The following is a 14469-nucleotide window of genomic DNA, read 5'->3' on the forward strand; positions in this document are numbered from 1 at the left end:
CAGGAGACATAAGAGATGCGGTTTGATCCCTCGGTCAGGAAGATCTCCTGGAGGCGATCATGGTAACCCACTCCAGTATTCTTGCCTGGAGAATCCCCTGGACAGAGGAGCCTGGTGGGCTCCAGTCCATTGCAAAGAGTCAGACATGATTGAAGCAACTTAGCACACATGCTCACAAGTTGCCAGAGACGGTCTTGTACTAGGGTTATGGTTTGGTGAGTTGATCACAGCCAGGCTTGCAGCCCTCTTTACCCCTTTGGTTGGTGCTTTTGCGTAGTGCACAACATATACAGCCATACAGAGCAGTCCAGCCAGATTTCCTCTACGTCCTCAGCACACTGGCAAAGGGTCCTGCACAAAGCTGGTCTTTGATGAACTGATGCTGAATGAACACATGCACAACTAAGTAAATATCACAGCAGAATTAGCTTCTGCTGATCTTTCCTCCAAGTACCTTGTTTACAAATGGGGAGATGGAAGCTGAGTGTCTTTCAAATAAGTGTGTTTTCTCTCAACAGTACTTGGCTCCGGAAGTGCTCCGTAAGGAGCCTTATGATCGGGCAGTGGATTGGTGGTGCTTGGGAGCCGTGCTCTACGAGATGCTACACGGCCTGGTGAGTGGGGTAGAGCTGATTCTGGAAGAGATGGGGAGTGGATCTCTTCCTTGTGTGGCCTCCTCAGGCTCCTCAAGGAATTGAATGAGCCACCTCTTCTCTACAAGCTCAAAAAGGGTGATGCAAACATGGATACAAGGATTAAGTATATATTTTTCAATAAAGTCAGTTCCACACTTTATAATATATTATCTCATGTGTTACTCCTTTGGTGCCTCAAAACAGCCTTTGGATGCGGGCACTGCAAGAAATGGGGTTGTTCTTACTTTACTAAGAGGGAAACTAAGGCTCAAAAAGGTCACAGTCCTGGGAGGTGGTAGAACTAGCTCCTGGATTCAATCTTAGACTGCCTACGCTTCTCGTCTGAAAAATGACAACATGTCTCATAACCATCATATGAGGCTGGAATAAAATGATGATGGGAAACTGTTAACTTTGCAAAGTGCTAAGTTGGTGCACAAGCTTTATTAAGAGACGTGGGATAGAGGGGCACCTGGAGAGGTCCACAAGCCTTCTGCTGGAGTGGAGAGACTTCTCGGCCTTCCCAGCAGCCTCTCCACTGTGCTGGAGGCCCAGAGGTCTCTGTCTGCCTCCAGTCTGCCACGTGACCCATCGCACAAGACACAGGTCTAGCTGAATCCTCCCAGCTGCTCCCCCGCTTTGCTCCAAGTGTCTCTGAGAACTGTGCCCACTTTAGCATGGGTGATCCTCCCATCTCTCTGCCTGTCTCTCACCAGCCGCCCTTCTACAGCCAAGACGTGTCACAGATGTATGAGAACATTCTGCACCAGCCGCTACGGATTCCCGGGGGCCGGACGGTGGCCGCCTGCGACCTCCTGCAAGCCCTGCTCCACAAAGACCAGAGGCAGCGGCTGGGCTCCAAAACAGACTTTGTAGGTCCCCTGCCAGCGGGGCGCTGGGCTCTCAGCCTCCTGCAGAGGCAGCCTAGCAGTCACGCTTCCAGCTGTTCCCTAAAGCCAGGCACTGCTAATTCTCCCGTTCAGAGATTCACAGCTGCTGCTGTTTATTTCTTTCAATCTAACGCTTCTAGTCAACCAATATTTATGGAGCACCTACTATGTGCTGGGCTTTGAGTTAAATGCTAGGGACTTGTTAGATTGGGTCTCTGCCCTTAAGTTTATGAGGGAAAGGCAGACAAACAAACATAAATTATTACAGAGTGTGACTATGCTGAGGCCAGACGGGAATTCAGGCAAGGCTTTATTGGGACTTGTGAGGTAGCATGAGGGAGCAGAAATAAGTCATAGGTGCCCTGTTGGCTCTCTGAGGAGGGGAGACTGATTCATTATGTGGGGTGAGGGTAAGGGCAGATCTGGGGGTCAGGCAGGAGAGGTGGCTTAGGTGGTCTGCCCACCTCCTTGGCGGTGTTGTGTGCAGGGTTCACGCACAGTACCCTGCTTTTTCTTCCAGCATCCCAGAAGGGGCAGTTGGTTTTTGGTCTTTTTGTATCTTATGGCTCATAATTTGTCCCAGCTGCGCTTGGGTGCAGTTCTTTTTCTTCCCTTATAGTTTCTTTGTATTCTGTTGCTGGATGAGACATTTCTCTGGGTGTCTGTCTAAGTGCAAGTGCAAACACTCCGGTAAAGGGTCCCACATTCCAGCCTGTTTCAGAAAGACATGAACAATGAACAGAGATAGACAATAATGGGGGAAATTCACACTGGCGTGGTCAGGGCGGGCCTCTGTGAGGAGGTGACAATTGAGCAGAGATTTGAAGGATGGGAAAGAACTGGGAGGAGGCATCCCAGACACTGGACACAGTGTGTGCAAAAGTCCTACAGTAGGAGCAAGGCAGAGAGAGATAATTAGATGATTGATTAATCAGTATATGCTGAGCAGGAGAGTGGAGGCCCCAGGTTAAGTTTTGACAAATTCCTCTGGCTTCTGTACAGAGAGCAAACTAAATTGCTTTTCACAAATATCTGAGCACTTCCCTCTTGCCAGGACCTAGGCTGGACATCTGAATAGAGAGATGAAGAATTCACAATCTGTTCTCCAAACAAGTTCATGGCTTAAAAAAAAAAATTAAAGCAAAATTTAAAAAATAATCATACTTTCTCCACTCAACAAAAGATCATTTGGATTTATAAGAAGACCTCAGTACTTTTCTCCATAGAAGTTTGTTCTTCTAGCGTAGAAGCTAAGACTGCATGAACTGTGAGACAGACTGCCTGGATTCAGATCCTTTCTCCACCAATGACTAGGTGCAGGGTAAATGGCGTAACCTCTCTTTGTTGTTGTTTAGTTGGTAAGTCACATTCAAGTCTTTTGCGACTCCAGAGAAAGTAGCCTGCCAGGCTCCTCTGTCTGGAATTTCCCAAGCAAGAATACTGGAGTGGGTTGCCATTCCCTTCTCCAGGGGATCTCCCACGTCTCCTCCTTGGCAGGCAGATTCTTTACGGTTTGAGGCCCCTGGGAAGCCCCTGCTTTAACGTTTCTTCCCATCTGTAATAACAGCACCCAGTTCATAGCTCTTATGAAGGTCAAGTAATATAAGCAAACACTTAGGCTAGTGCCTGCCACGTAGTAAGTGCTTTTTGAGTGTCCAAACTATCCTATATTCCAGATACTGTGAAGTTTAACAACATTTAAGGCTTTTGCCTACCCATCCCTGAACAGTTTAAAAGAAAAGGCTTTCATGAAGACACGTCCCTCCTTCCCAGAGGAAATTTGCTTTGTAAAAAAAAAAAAAAATGTGATTTTTTAAAATAAAGTATACTTTCCCATAGATCAAGATTCAAAGGATATTCAGAAAAAGTCCCTTCAGCTACCTAGTTTTTTTAATTTGGAGGCAACAACTGTTACCAGTTTTGTGGGTATTCCTCTGGAAATAGTTTGAATCTGGCTTGTTAATTCCCTAGGGGGTTCAGACACACAGAGTTAAGAATCATTCTTTGAGAGACATAGAGAGAGGGAGGGCTCTGCTGGAAAAGGCGGAAGTTTTTGTCAACATTAGTTTGGATTAGTAAAGAAGCGATGAATCATGCCCAAGGCTGAATCCTTAATTCTGGATCTTTGCGAAACTGCAGCTTTTCTTGGGGCTTTATTTCTCAAATCTTCCTTAGTGAGTTGACTTGGTTTGTCGAGAATTCTGGAAGAGGGATCTCCCTTTTGGCCCAGTGGTTGGGACTTCCTCTTCCAATGCAGGGAATGTGGGTTCAGTCTCTGGTTGGGGAGCTGAAATCCCACATGCCTTGCAGCCAAAAAACCAAAACATAAAACAGAAGCAATATTGTAACAAATTCAATGAAGACGTTTAAGAAAGAGTGTATTTTTAAAAAAAGAATTCTGGAAGAGTCAGGATGCACTGAGAGAGTGGAGTAAGAGTCCCCAGGACCCTCCAAGAGCAGGTTCTGCTGTCTTGTTCACTGACATACCTCTACAGCCTAGTATAGTACAGGGTAGGTGCTCAATAAATAGCTGTGGCATAAACAGATGTTACAGGGAAGAGATCTGGGTTTGAGATAACGGCTAAGGGGAGAGGTCTTATGGCAGACACTCCTTTGTTCCAGGAAACCAGCTATGATGGCAAGTTACCTTCCTAGTAAAGATTTTAGGGCTAGACAACCAGTTGCCAACAGAATTGGAGCTCTGAGGCATGTGGGGTGGGGTGGGCATGCCAATGGAGAGGACTGCGACTGATCACCTTCTTCCCACAGCTTGAGATAAAGAGCCACGTATTCTTCAGCCCCATAAACTGGGATGACTTGTACCACAAGAGGCTGACTCCACCCTTCAACCCAAATGTGGTAAGAGGCCATCACGTTCCAGCTTCTGGGTTCCCAGGACTGGTGGAAGCTTGGAGGGTACCTGGGGAGGGTATCCTGGCCTGGCCTCTTCCTAGAGATGGGAGAACCGAGGGTCCAAGAAGCTCAGTGATTTGTTCAAAGCTATCCTGTATGCTAGAGGCAGAACTGAGTCTGGAATCCAGATGTCCTAACTGCCAGTTCAGCTCTGTATGAGGAGCCAGGTTGCCTCCCCTTCACTTTCAATACCAATAACCCTCATCGCAAAGCACTTTACAGCCTTTAAAGTGTTCTGTGTCATGGAGCACACCCAGACAGAGCCCAGTCCTGTAACGATTTTTTGTTTCTAGGTTTAGCTTTCTTCCTGGTAATAAAAATGACATATATTTATTGTAGAAAGTGTGTAAAACAGAGACATTGAAATCATCACGGAGAGGGACTTCCTTGGCAGTCTACTGGTTAAGACTTTGAGCTTCCGCTGCAGCAGGGGCAGGTCTGATCCCTGGTCAGGGAACTTAAGATCCTGCGTCCTACACAGCATGACCAAGAAATAAATATAAAGCATCAAGGAGAAAAAGCGTATTATCTCACCACCCAAGAGAAAGCACGCACCACTGGCATGTTTCTTTCAGATCTTTTTTTCTGTTTTTTCTGTAGGTCATAGTTCATACATAGACACATATATCATCTCCCCCAACATAGATCATAATTCATGTATATAGATAGATCTCATCTCCTCCCTCTTTTTGCTAAAACTATGTCGTCATTTTCCTAAGTCACATAAGACTATGACTTTAAGTGGCTGTATAATATTTCAACCCTATGTTGGTAACATAATTTATTCCACCATGTTCCTTATGGTGCATTTTAGGTTAGTACCATTTTTTCTTTATCATAATGGATTAATGAATGTCTTTACGTTCACGTCTTTGTCATTTTTTAATTAAATTTTTAATTGGAGTATAGTTGATTTACAATGTTAGGCTAGTTTCTGCTGTAAAGAGAAACAGTCACACAAACATAGATCCACACTCTTCCAGACTCCATTCCCATGGAGTCATGACAGAGCACCGAATAAAGTTCCCTGGGCTATACAGCAGGTTCTTACTAGTACTCTTTCATATAATAGTGTGTATATATCAATCCCAGTCTCCTAATTTATCCCTCCCCTGTTCCCCGTGGTAATCATGTTTGTTTTCTATGTCTGTGAGTCTGTTTTGTAAATAAGCTCATTTCTATCATTTCTTTAGATCCCACATAGAAGCGATACCATATATTTGTCTTTCTGTCTGACTTCACTCAGTATGACAATCTCTAGGTCCATCCATGTTGCTGCAAATTGTCCAGAGTTCTGATTATTTCAAGACGGATTCCAGATGGGGGATTACCAAGTCAAAGAATGTGAATATATTTTATTTTTTATTGTTGAGGTATAGTTAGTTGGGGCTTCCCTCATAGCTTGGTCGGTAAAGAATCTGCCTGCAATGCAGGAATCCCAGGTTCGATTCCTGGGTTGGGAAGATCTCCTGAAGAAGGAAATGGCAACCCACTCCAGTATTCTTGTCTGGAGAATCCCATGGACAGAGGAGCCTGGCGGGCTGCAGTCCGTGGGGTCGCAAGAGTGGGACACGACTTGGCGACGAAACCACCAGCACCACAGTTAGTTGACTTACAGTATGATTGTAGTTTCAAGTGTACAGCAGAGTAATTCGATATATGTACAGATTATACTCCACACAGAGTTACTATAAACTACTGACTATGTTCCCCATGCTGTCCATTACATCCTTGTAACTTTATACCTAGTGGTTTGTATGTCTTAATCCCCTTCACCTATTCTGCCCTTCCTCCAGCCCCTCTCCCCTCTGGTAACCACTCATTTGTTCTCTGAATCTTGTGCACATTTTTGAGGTTCTTGATTCATACTTTCTTCATGTCACAATCTACCAGCAGCATATGGAGGGTTGATGTAGAGCCGGCAGGGGGCCAGGTGGGTAGAGGAATTGGTAAATGGTTAATGGACCTTGTGGAATATGATGACTAGTGTAAATGCATGAAAAAGTGATGCCCCTGGGGCACTCAGAGGGGACATCTGACAGCTCTCTCAGGGCTCTGGGCTCCTCTGGCAGCTCTGACCCAATGTTCCTTTCTCATCATTGGCTTACATTCACAGGCAGGACCTGCTGACTTGAAACACTTTGACCCAGAGTTCACGCAGGAAGCTGTGTCAAAGTCCATTGGCTGCACTCCTGACACCATGGCGAGCAGCTCTGGGGCCTCAAGTGCCTTCCTGGGGTTCTCCTATGCGCCGGAGGATGATGCCATCTTGGATTGCTAGAAGAGAAGCTCCCGTAACACCACCAAAGCCAGCTTGAAATCTGTAAGGAATTACCTTCAACTGTTAGTCACAGAAGCCCAAAGTAACAATGGCTTAAATAAGATTCCCTCCCTGCCCCAGCACATGGAAGAAGGATGGTGTTAGGTGATCCAGGGCTGGTACCACAGGTCATCAGAGGCTTTCTGTATTTCTGCTCTGTCATTCTTGGCAAGTGGCTTCTACTATTAGGATTAGTATATTATCCTAAAATGGTACTGGAGCCCTAGCCACTGTTTCTGGGTCCTGGGCAGGAAAAAAAGGAGGAAAGAGCAAAAGGGCACCTTTACAGAGCTTCCCGAGAAGCCCCACCCAATGACTTCTGCTTGCATCTCACTAGCCAGCCACCTTACCTGCGTTGGAGGATGGGATCTATGTCCAATTAACTGGGCACATGACTCCCCACAATAACGCAGGGGTTCTGACACTAAGGAAGAAGGGAAAATTTTGGGTAGGCAATGAGCATTTCTTAACCAGAGGATCTCTTGGTGTTTGAATTTTGATCTCAATGTGTAAAATGACCAAGGTGTAACAAGCCTATAAGGTATCACCCAACATCCACTTTTTTTCCTATATCAATGATGCCTTTCTTTGGCTGGGTGGTATTGCACATTTATTAGGTTTGTCTGCCTGGCATCTGAACCCCAGCCTATAGTCAGGGAATCTCTTATTTTATGAGCCATGATGGGAGGTAGTTCACTACCTCCACTTAACTGTAGCTGACAATGCCAAACACTAACTTTCCCAGCCTCCCCTGGAGCTCGGGCCAGGCATGTGGCCTCAGGATGCACCTGTTATCAGATTTTTGGCTCAAGGAAGGAACTGGGAGCTCTCTTTCATGTGGTTGCTGTGGTAACAAAACCCACAAAACTGAGTTCCTGGTGTACAAGTGGCAACGATGCTCTTACTGGCAGCACCAGATCTTTTGCTCTTTCCTCCTTTTTTTCCTGCCCAGGACCCAGAAACAGTGGCTAGAGCTCCAGTACCATCTTAGGATAATATAATAATCCTAATAGTAGAAGTCACTTGCCAAGAATGACAGAGATCACATCCTGGTGCTTACTGGCAAACACCAGAGATCACATCCATGCTGCAGTGTCATGCCTTGGAATCCTGGATTCTCCCTCTCTAGTTTTCCCAATGATTTTGAGAGCTTCTGTTAATCACTCCTTTTTTGCTTCACCCATCTGCTTCACGTCTTGACCACAGACGTGTTAGTGTGTCTTCTGTCACCTGCATGTTATTAACAGGAGATGTATCAGTATCACTTACAAAACAAATCACCGGCCACAGGTGTCAGTTTCTGCAAAAATCCTGTGGTGTATAGAGTTAACTGGTCAAAGTCAGCTTCAGAACACCTGCCTACTCTGATCCAGTTTCTGTGCTAGACTTTTTCATGTCTGTTACCAGTTTTCATCCAAACAACCCTAAGGGAGGAATCTCCTTTTCACCAATGAAGAAACACAGAGAAGCTGTACCTTTCCTAGAGGTCACAGAGCTAATAAGGGCCAGAGTTGGGACTTGGAGCCATATAAACTGACTCTGGGGCTCTCACATGTAACCTCTGTGCTGGTCTCCTGCTCACTCTGGCTGTTAGGTCCAAGCAGAGTAACTGTCAAAATCCCTAAGCAGAGCCAAGCCAGGAACTGTCTGGAACAAGCCAGGTAATGGGAAATGGGGTGTTTCAAGAGGAGGCTCAATTGGATGCTCACGGTCTGCGCCTGGCTGCCAAGTTAATTCTGTTCCCTTTTCTGGATGGAAAAGAATCTGCCTGCAGTGGGGGAGACCTGGGTTTGATCCCTGGGTTGGGAAGATCCTCTGGAGAAGGGAATGGCTACCCACTCCAGTATTCTTGCCTGGAGAATTCCATGGACAGAGGAGCCTAGCAGGTACAATCCATCGGGGTGCAAAGAGTCAGGCAGGCTGGAGCACCTAACACTTTTTACATACCTTTACCTCATATACTTCTGTATGCTTGTCAAGTCTAGGGCCATAAGAAGCCAAGGCAGGGTCTGTACCGGCCTGGTGATTAGCCATTTCTAAAAGCAATTCTGACCTGACAAAATGTGAGCATATAACACACATGAGTTCAGGACACCCCTCACTTGTCTGATGGATTTTATACTGCCTTATTTCAGTGAAGAAATCTTTTCACTGTAGTTCATCACCTACTTCAGGGTGGTCTTATTAGCTGGGGACAAGAGGAGAACTTTCATTCTTTTCAACATCAACGTGTGCTAGTGATTTTATCAGCTTTTCCTTTTAACTCAGTCCCACTCTTTGCCTTACATTTTTGTTTGCCCAGCGCCCTGCCCCAGGAATTATTGAGGATGAAGCTGGAAGACCATGGAAAACACATCGATGACACCACAATGACCTACTGAGGATCAAATCTGGGTCAAGGAAAACTAGTTACCCTTTGACATGTGCTGAGAATTCTGAAAGAAACATTCTGATTTGATTTCCATCTTAATAGTGTCTGCTAAGAGACAAGTGTGGAACGTGATGAGAGGCAAAAATTCCCCCAACTTCCCAGAGCAAAAAGTGAGAGCACTAAGCATCAGAAATGGAAATAGTACTGTCAAAGTACACAACTTGCTATGAGTTATGAAACATGCAAAGGTTCTATCTGTTCTAAGACTGTAAAATCACAAAATGTTCACCAGGAGAAAAAATAAAAATGAAAAATTATGAATATTCATTAAAAATGAATATCTGTTTAATATCAGATTTGTTCACGCCTGTTTATTGAGCACATTTAGAGCTTCATATGCATTATCAACCATATGTATTATACCAGCATTTAGAAATTATTAATCTTACTTTACAGATAAACACTTACTCAGAGATAGTAAGCGACTTGCCCACGGTCACCTAGCTGTACAAGGCACAGCCAGGAACTGGGACTTTGTAGCAGCTGATTCTCAGGTCCTTGCTCTCTCTACAGTCTCCAGTAATGGGCACAGTTCTCTGGGCAGGTACTTTTTTGGTTTTCTAGCAAACACTGACTGCAAACAGGATTTATGGAATTTTGTACCAAAAGACAGCATCCTCAGGAAGAGAAATCAGAAGCACCCTCTTATCTACTCTTTAATTTTGCAGGGACAATAGCTGTGAAAAGGCAACAAGAGAGAGTGTATGTCTATGTGTGTGTTTTAAGACCCTAAACCTCTGTACCTGCTGAGGACGGTAACAAAAATCTTTAAGTCTCTGCATTCATCAGTTTGAGCCAGAGAGGCAGGTGCATTGCACACACATCCATGCTCCCTCAGGGCAGCCACTAAGTGCTCCCCTGGGGAGAAGCGTGGCCTGTTTGTGGTTACCACCCGCTATTTTTTTCGATGGCTCTTTCCAAACGCAATTTCTTCTGCTCAAAAGCCCTTCTCCAGCCCTGGCCTTAATGATCTATTCTTTTTTCTCTTCTCTGCTCAACGAGGATGCCTGTCTACCCAGCTCCAGCCCCTCACAGCTCCCTCAAAACGGTCTATATTTTTTATTAAAAATTTTTTTTTGGCTGCAGAGGGTCTTCGTTTCCGCCAGTGGGGATCTTTCATTGCGGCTTGCGGGCTCAGTTGCTGCCTGGCATGTGCGAGCTTAGCTCCCCTACCAGGGATCAAACCAGGGATCAAAGCCCCCACTCCCTTGCAAGGAGAATTCTTAACCAATGGATCACTAGAGAAGTCCTATATATATATATTTTTTGGTTGGATTGACAAGGTCCAACGTCCCTAAAGGATCACCGCCCCATCCAGAGCCTGGCACTGTGGCGCTCATAGATGCGGGGCTTATCAAACAGAAAGAAGTAAGTCGTATTCCCGTTCTCACCACTAAACCTGCACCTGGATGCCCTCTCTGGTCTCCCAAGAGGCCGAAACTCTCCCATAACGCAGCGCCGACCCTCCAGTCCGGCGTTCCCAGTACCGTTACTGAAGATCGCTGGCGCAAACCTCCCTCCGGCAGGCCGCCGCTCTGCGCCTGCGCCCCTGGGATCCGGGCTCGGCGTTCCGCACTCCCCGCCGGAAGCCTCCATTAGACTCGTCCCTCCGGGTGGAGCGAAGTTTCGGCCCTTGGTGGGGCGGGAGGGGGGGTGGTCTCATTTTTCAATTTAGTTCAGTCGCTCCGTCTTGTCCGACTCTTTGCAACCATGGACTGCAGCACGCCAGGCCTCCCTGTCCATCACCAACTCCCGGAGTTCACTCAAACTTGTGTCCATTGAGTCAGTGATGCCATCCAACCATCTCATCCTCTGTCGTCCCCTTGTCCTCCCAACCTTCAATCTTTCCCAGCATCAGGGTCTTTTCAAATCAGTCAGTTCTTCGCATCTGGTGGCCAACGTATTGGAGTTTCAGCTTCAGCATCAGTCCTTCCAATGAACATTCAGGACTGATTTCCTTTAGGATGGACTGTTTGGATCTCCTTGCAGTCCAAGGGACTCTCAACAGTCTTCTTCAGCACTACAGTTCAAAAGCATCAATTCTTCGGCGCTCAGCTTCCTTTATGGTCCAACTCTCACATCCATACATGACTACTGGAAAAACCATAGTCTTGACTAGACGGACCTTTGTTGGCAAAGTGATGTCTCTGCTTTTTAATATGCTGGCTAGGTTGGTCATAACTTTCTTTCCAAGGAGCAAGCGTCTTTTAATTTCATGGCTGCAGCCACCATCTGCAGTGATTTTGGAGCCCCCCAAAATTAAGTCTGTCACTGTTTCCACTGTTTGCCCATCTATTTGCCAAGAAGTGATGGAACCAGATGCCATGATCTTAGTCGTTTCTATCAGCCCTTAATGAAACTAGACATTAATGGAGAAAATCCGATGAGTTTGCTTTTGGCCTAAAGTTATTCCACATTCTGTCTGGATTTACCCCCTATCCAAAATAATGGTACAGTCCCGCATAAGCCCCGCCCCTGTCCACCCGGACTCCGCCTCCTAGAAGAGTTAGGCTTGGCGGCGTCTTCCGCCAGGTCGTCGGCACGTCGTTCCGGAGGTGGGGCCACGCCCCGGTCACCGCCCGGGCAGTTTCCCAACCACCGTTGCTAAGCGGCCGTTATCTGGCCGCGCGGTCCTGGGCGGCGGCGGTTGCAGACGGTGGTCACCGGGCCGCAGGTAAGGCGGATTCCTGCTGCGGTGGGCCGGCCAGGGCGCTGAGGCGGCCTGGGAGTTGGCGAGGGCCTCGGCCAGGTGTCCTGGAGGATGCTGGGCATATCCTAGGGAAAATTGAGGTCCACTAAGGTAAAGTAAACAAGGAGCGCAGATAGAGGCCCGGATCCCAGACCTCAGACGGGGCTCGGATCTGACTTGCCTTCTGCTGGAAGGTCTTTGATCAAGTGGGAAGGAGCATTGACATGAAACTGTAACGTAACATCCTAGTCCTATCCCCTTTTCCCAGGTATCCTGCTCTTAGGAATTTGTTCTAGGACAAAAATAGTGACAGAAGCAGAAATATGTAAATTGCAGTAGGCCAGAAATAGAAAAGATGCTTATGAATATTGGGTTTATTATGGCACCCATGCAGGTTACTAAGGTAATCAGAAGGCAGGATATAATGTTTGTACACTCTGAAAATAAGCATGGGCGTGGATAAATAGAACATGAAAAGATCATGGGGGGATTTTTTTTTTTAACCTGTCAAAATCATTTTAAAGTTCAGCTTGAAGAATGAAGATATGGGACTAGCCAGGAAAATTCTAAAAATTCTGAGTAATAGAGGGACTAGCTTTTTATCAGCAACACCAAATATTATAATATACCTATAGGAATTAAAATAGGTGAGACTGAGCAGAAGCTTACAGGCAGATAGATTATATAGAATATATAATAAAATTCAGTTTTTAGGGATTTACTATATAGGCAAGGTGATATTTTAAATCAGCATTGAAAAGATAGATTAGTGTCAGGCAGCTTTCTAGTAATTAAAACAGTAACAAAAATAATTTTAAACACCAAAATAAATTCCAAGTGGACTAAAATTTAAACCTTAAAAATTATAACATCATAAAAATACTAGAAGAAAGCATTGTGAGATGTATTTATAACCTTAGCATGGCAAAAACTCTTCTAAATACACCATGCAATTCAGAAGCCAAAAAGGAAAATGTTAATACTTTTGATTCTATTAAATGTAAAACTGTCCCTATAGCCTGCAAAATTCATCCAAACGAAACCAAAAAAACTACCAGTAACTTAAGTCTAAAAACAAACTTCTGCAAATATTTGTTTCATGATCAACTAAAAAGTATTAAGCCTAATAGAAAAATGATCCGAGTATATGAACAAGAAAATCAGAAGAAATACAAGTGGCTAATATATCCAATGAAAGATGGTCTTCTTATAATTTCAGAGTGCAGATTAAAACAATAAGGGTTTTTTTGCCTATCTTATTTGCAAAGACGAAAAAGTTAAAAAGAGTGGTGTGGAAACAAATGTATTAGTGTTAGTGAAAGTAAAAATTAGTACAGTTTTTTGTAGGGCAATTTAGAAATAATTTAGTTAGCCATTCAACAGGAATTTATTCTGAAGATCTGCAAAGTATGCCAAAATGTCATGTTCAATGATGTTCGTAGTACTGTTTTACTAGCAAAAAATTGGGGGAAAAAACAGATGTCCATTGGTATATGACTGATGACATACATTTTGGTACATCCATAAAATGAAATATTGTGCAGCACTTAAAAAAATAGTGGTATATAGTGACATGGAAAGATGTGAAAGATACAGGTTAAATGAAAAAAGTGTGTTGCAGAGTAGTGCATATGGTCCTATTTTGTAAATAAAACTTCAACTGTATGTGTAAAAAGAATTTAGAAAATTTTACCCCACATTTAAGAGTAGTTAAGGGTAAGGAATCAGGTTGGAAACATGGTTCCCCATGTGGCAGGGTGATGGCAGAGCAGGGCCATGAGAGTGAGCTGGTAGGAAACCCAGGGTCTGCCTTGGGTTTCTGCAGCCATGATTATTTATTTCACTTTCAGCCTTTGGGAATTGTAGGTAAGTTGCAGCTGTGCTCCTTTTCTTTTTTTTTTTTTTTTTTTTTTTTTTTTAAATATTATTTTATTAGTTGGAGGCCAATCACTTTACAACATTTCAGTGGGTTTTGTCATACATTGACATGAATCAGCCAATGTGCTCCTTTTCTTAAAGAATTATAGGAAATAGACTATTTATTCCTTTTAGGGTCTTTCTTTTTGGAATATTATTTATTGTTTCCCTTTTTCTGATTCCTTTTTCCCATAAGGAGGTGACCATGGAAAAAGAGCTTCGGAGCACCATTCTTTTCAGTGCATACAAAAAGGAAGTCTTTACCACCAGCAATGGCTATAAATCCATGCAGAAAAGACTTCGGAGTCATTGGAAAATTCAGAGGTGACTGAGTATACTCTTTTTGCTTCCAAGCAGTAAAAACAGCTTGCTGTTGAGGTGGGAGGGGTTCCACTAAACATTGTTCAGAAGTAAATTATTAAACCATCTTGTTTGAAAATTGTCAATTAGCATATTATTAAGTTGTCCCCCCAAATTACAAGTCAAAAAATGATTCTAATTATACATATATGAGTTTTTCAGAGGTTAAAACCTTTCTCCATATTTTAACTCAGGTCAGTACTTCAGTTTAGGGAAAGGAAAAACTGAAAATATCTCTTGAGTGTGTATGTATGGTTTTTCTTAATTGATAAGGATATGTAGTCATGTGAGCTAATGGTAGAGCTGATTGAATT

General features: G+C 44.3%; 2 protein-coding genes and 1 long non-coding RNA gene across 6 annotated transcripts in view; 2 read left to right on the forward strand and 1 right to left on the reverse strand.

Moving 5' to 3' along the window:
• Window positions 1-6719, forward strand: part of SGK2 (serum/glucocorticoid regulated kinase 2) — a 25184-nt gene extending 18465 nt beyond the window's left edge. For all 4 annotated transcript variants that reach the window (XM_065922032.1, XM_065922031.1, XM_065922030.1 and 1 more), the window contains 4 exons: window positions 519-614; window positions 1352-1507; window positions 4295-4384; window positions 6555-6719. In XM_065922032.1, the coding sequence (XP_065778104.1) occupies window positions 519-614; window positions 1352-1507; window positions 4295-4384; window positions 6555-6719 (507 nt within the window). The remainder of the gene's footprint in view (window positions 1-518; window positions 615-1351; window positions 1508-4294; window positions 4385-6554) is intronic.
• On the reverse strand, window positions 5306-11614 carry LOC136159612 (uncharacterized). Its single transcript, XR_010661485.1, has 2 exons — window positions 10677-11614; window positions 5306-6759 (listed from the first exon to the last, which is right to left on the reverse strand). It is a non-coding gene; the product is annotated as an uncharacterized lncRNA (long non-coding RNA).
• Window positions 11615-11712: 98 nt separating this feature from the next.
• The window catches only part of IFT52 (intraflagellar transport 52), a 28537-nt gene continuing 25780 nt past the window's right edge, over window positions 11713-14469 (forward strand). The window contains 2 exon segments of the mRNA XM_065922034.1: window positions 11713-11863; window positions 13992-14119. Of these exon segments, the coding sequence (XP_065778106.1) occupies window positions 14001-14119 (119 nt within the window). The 5' untranslated portion in view covers window positions 11713-11863; window positions 13992-14000.

Source organism: Muntiacus reevesi, chromosome 2, assembly GCF_963930625.1.
Source record: "Muntiacus reevesi chromosome 2, mMunRee1.1, whole genome shotgun sequence".
NCBI classification, from domain to species: Eukaryota; Metazoa; Chordata; class Mammalia; order Artiodactyla; family Cervidae; genus Muntiacus; species Muntiacus reevesi.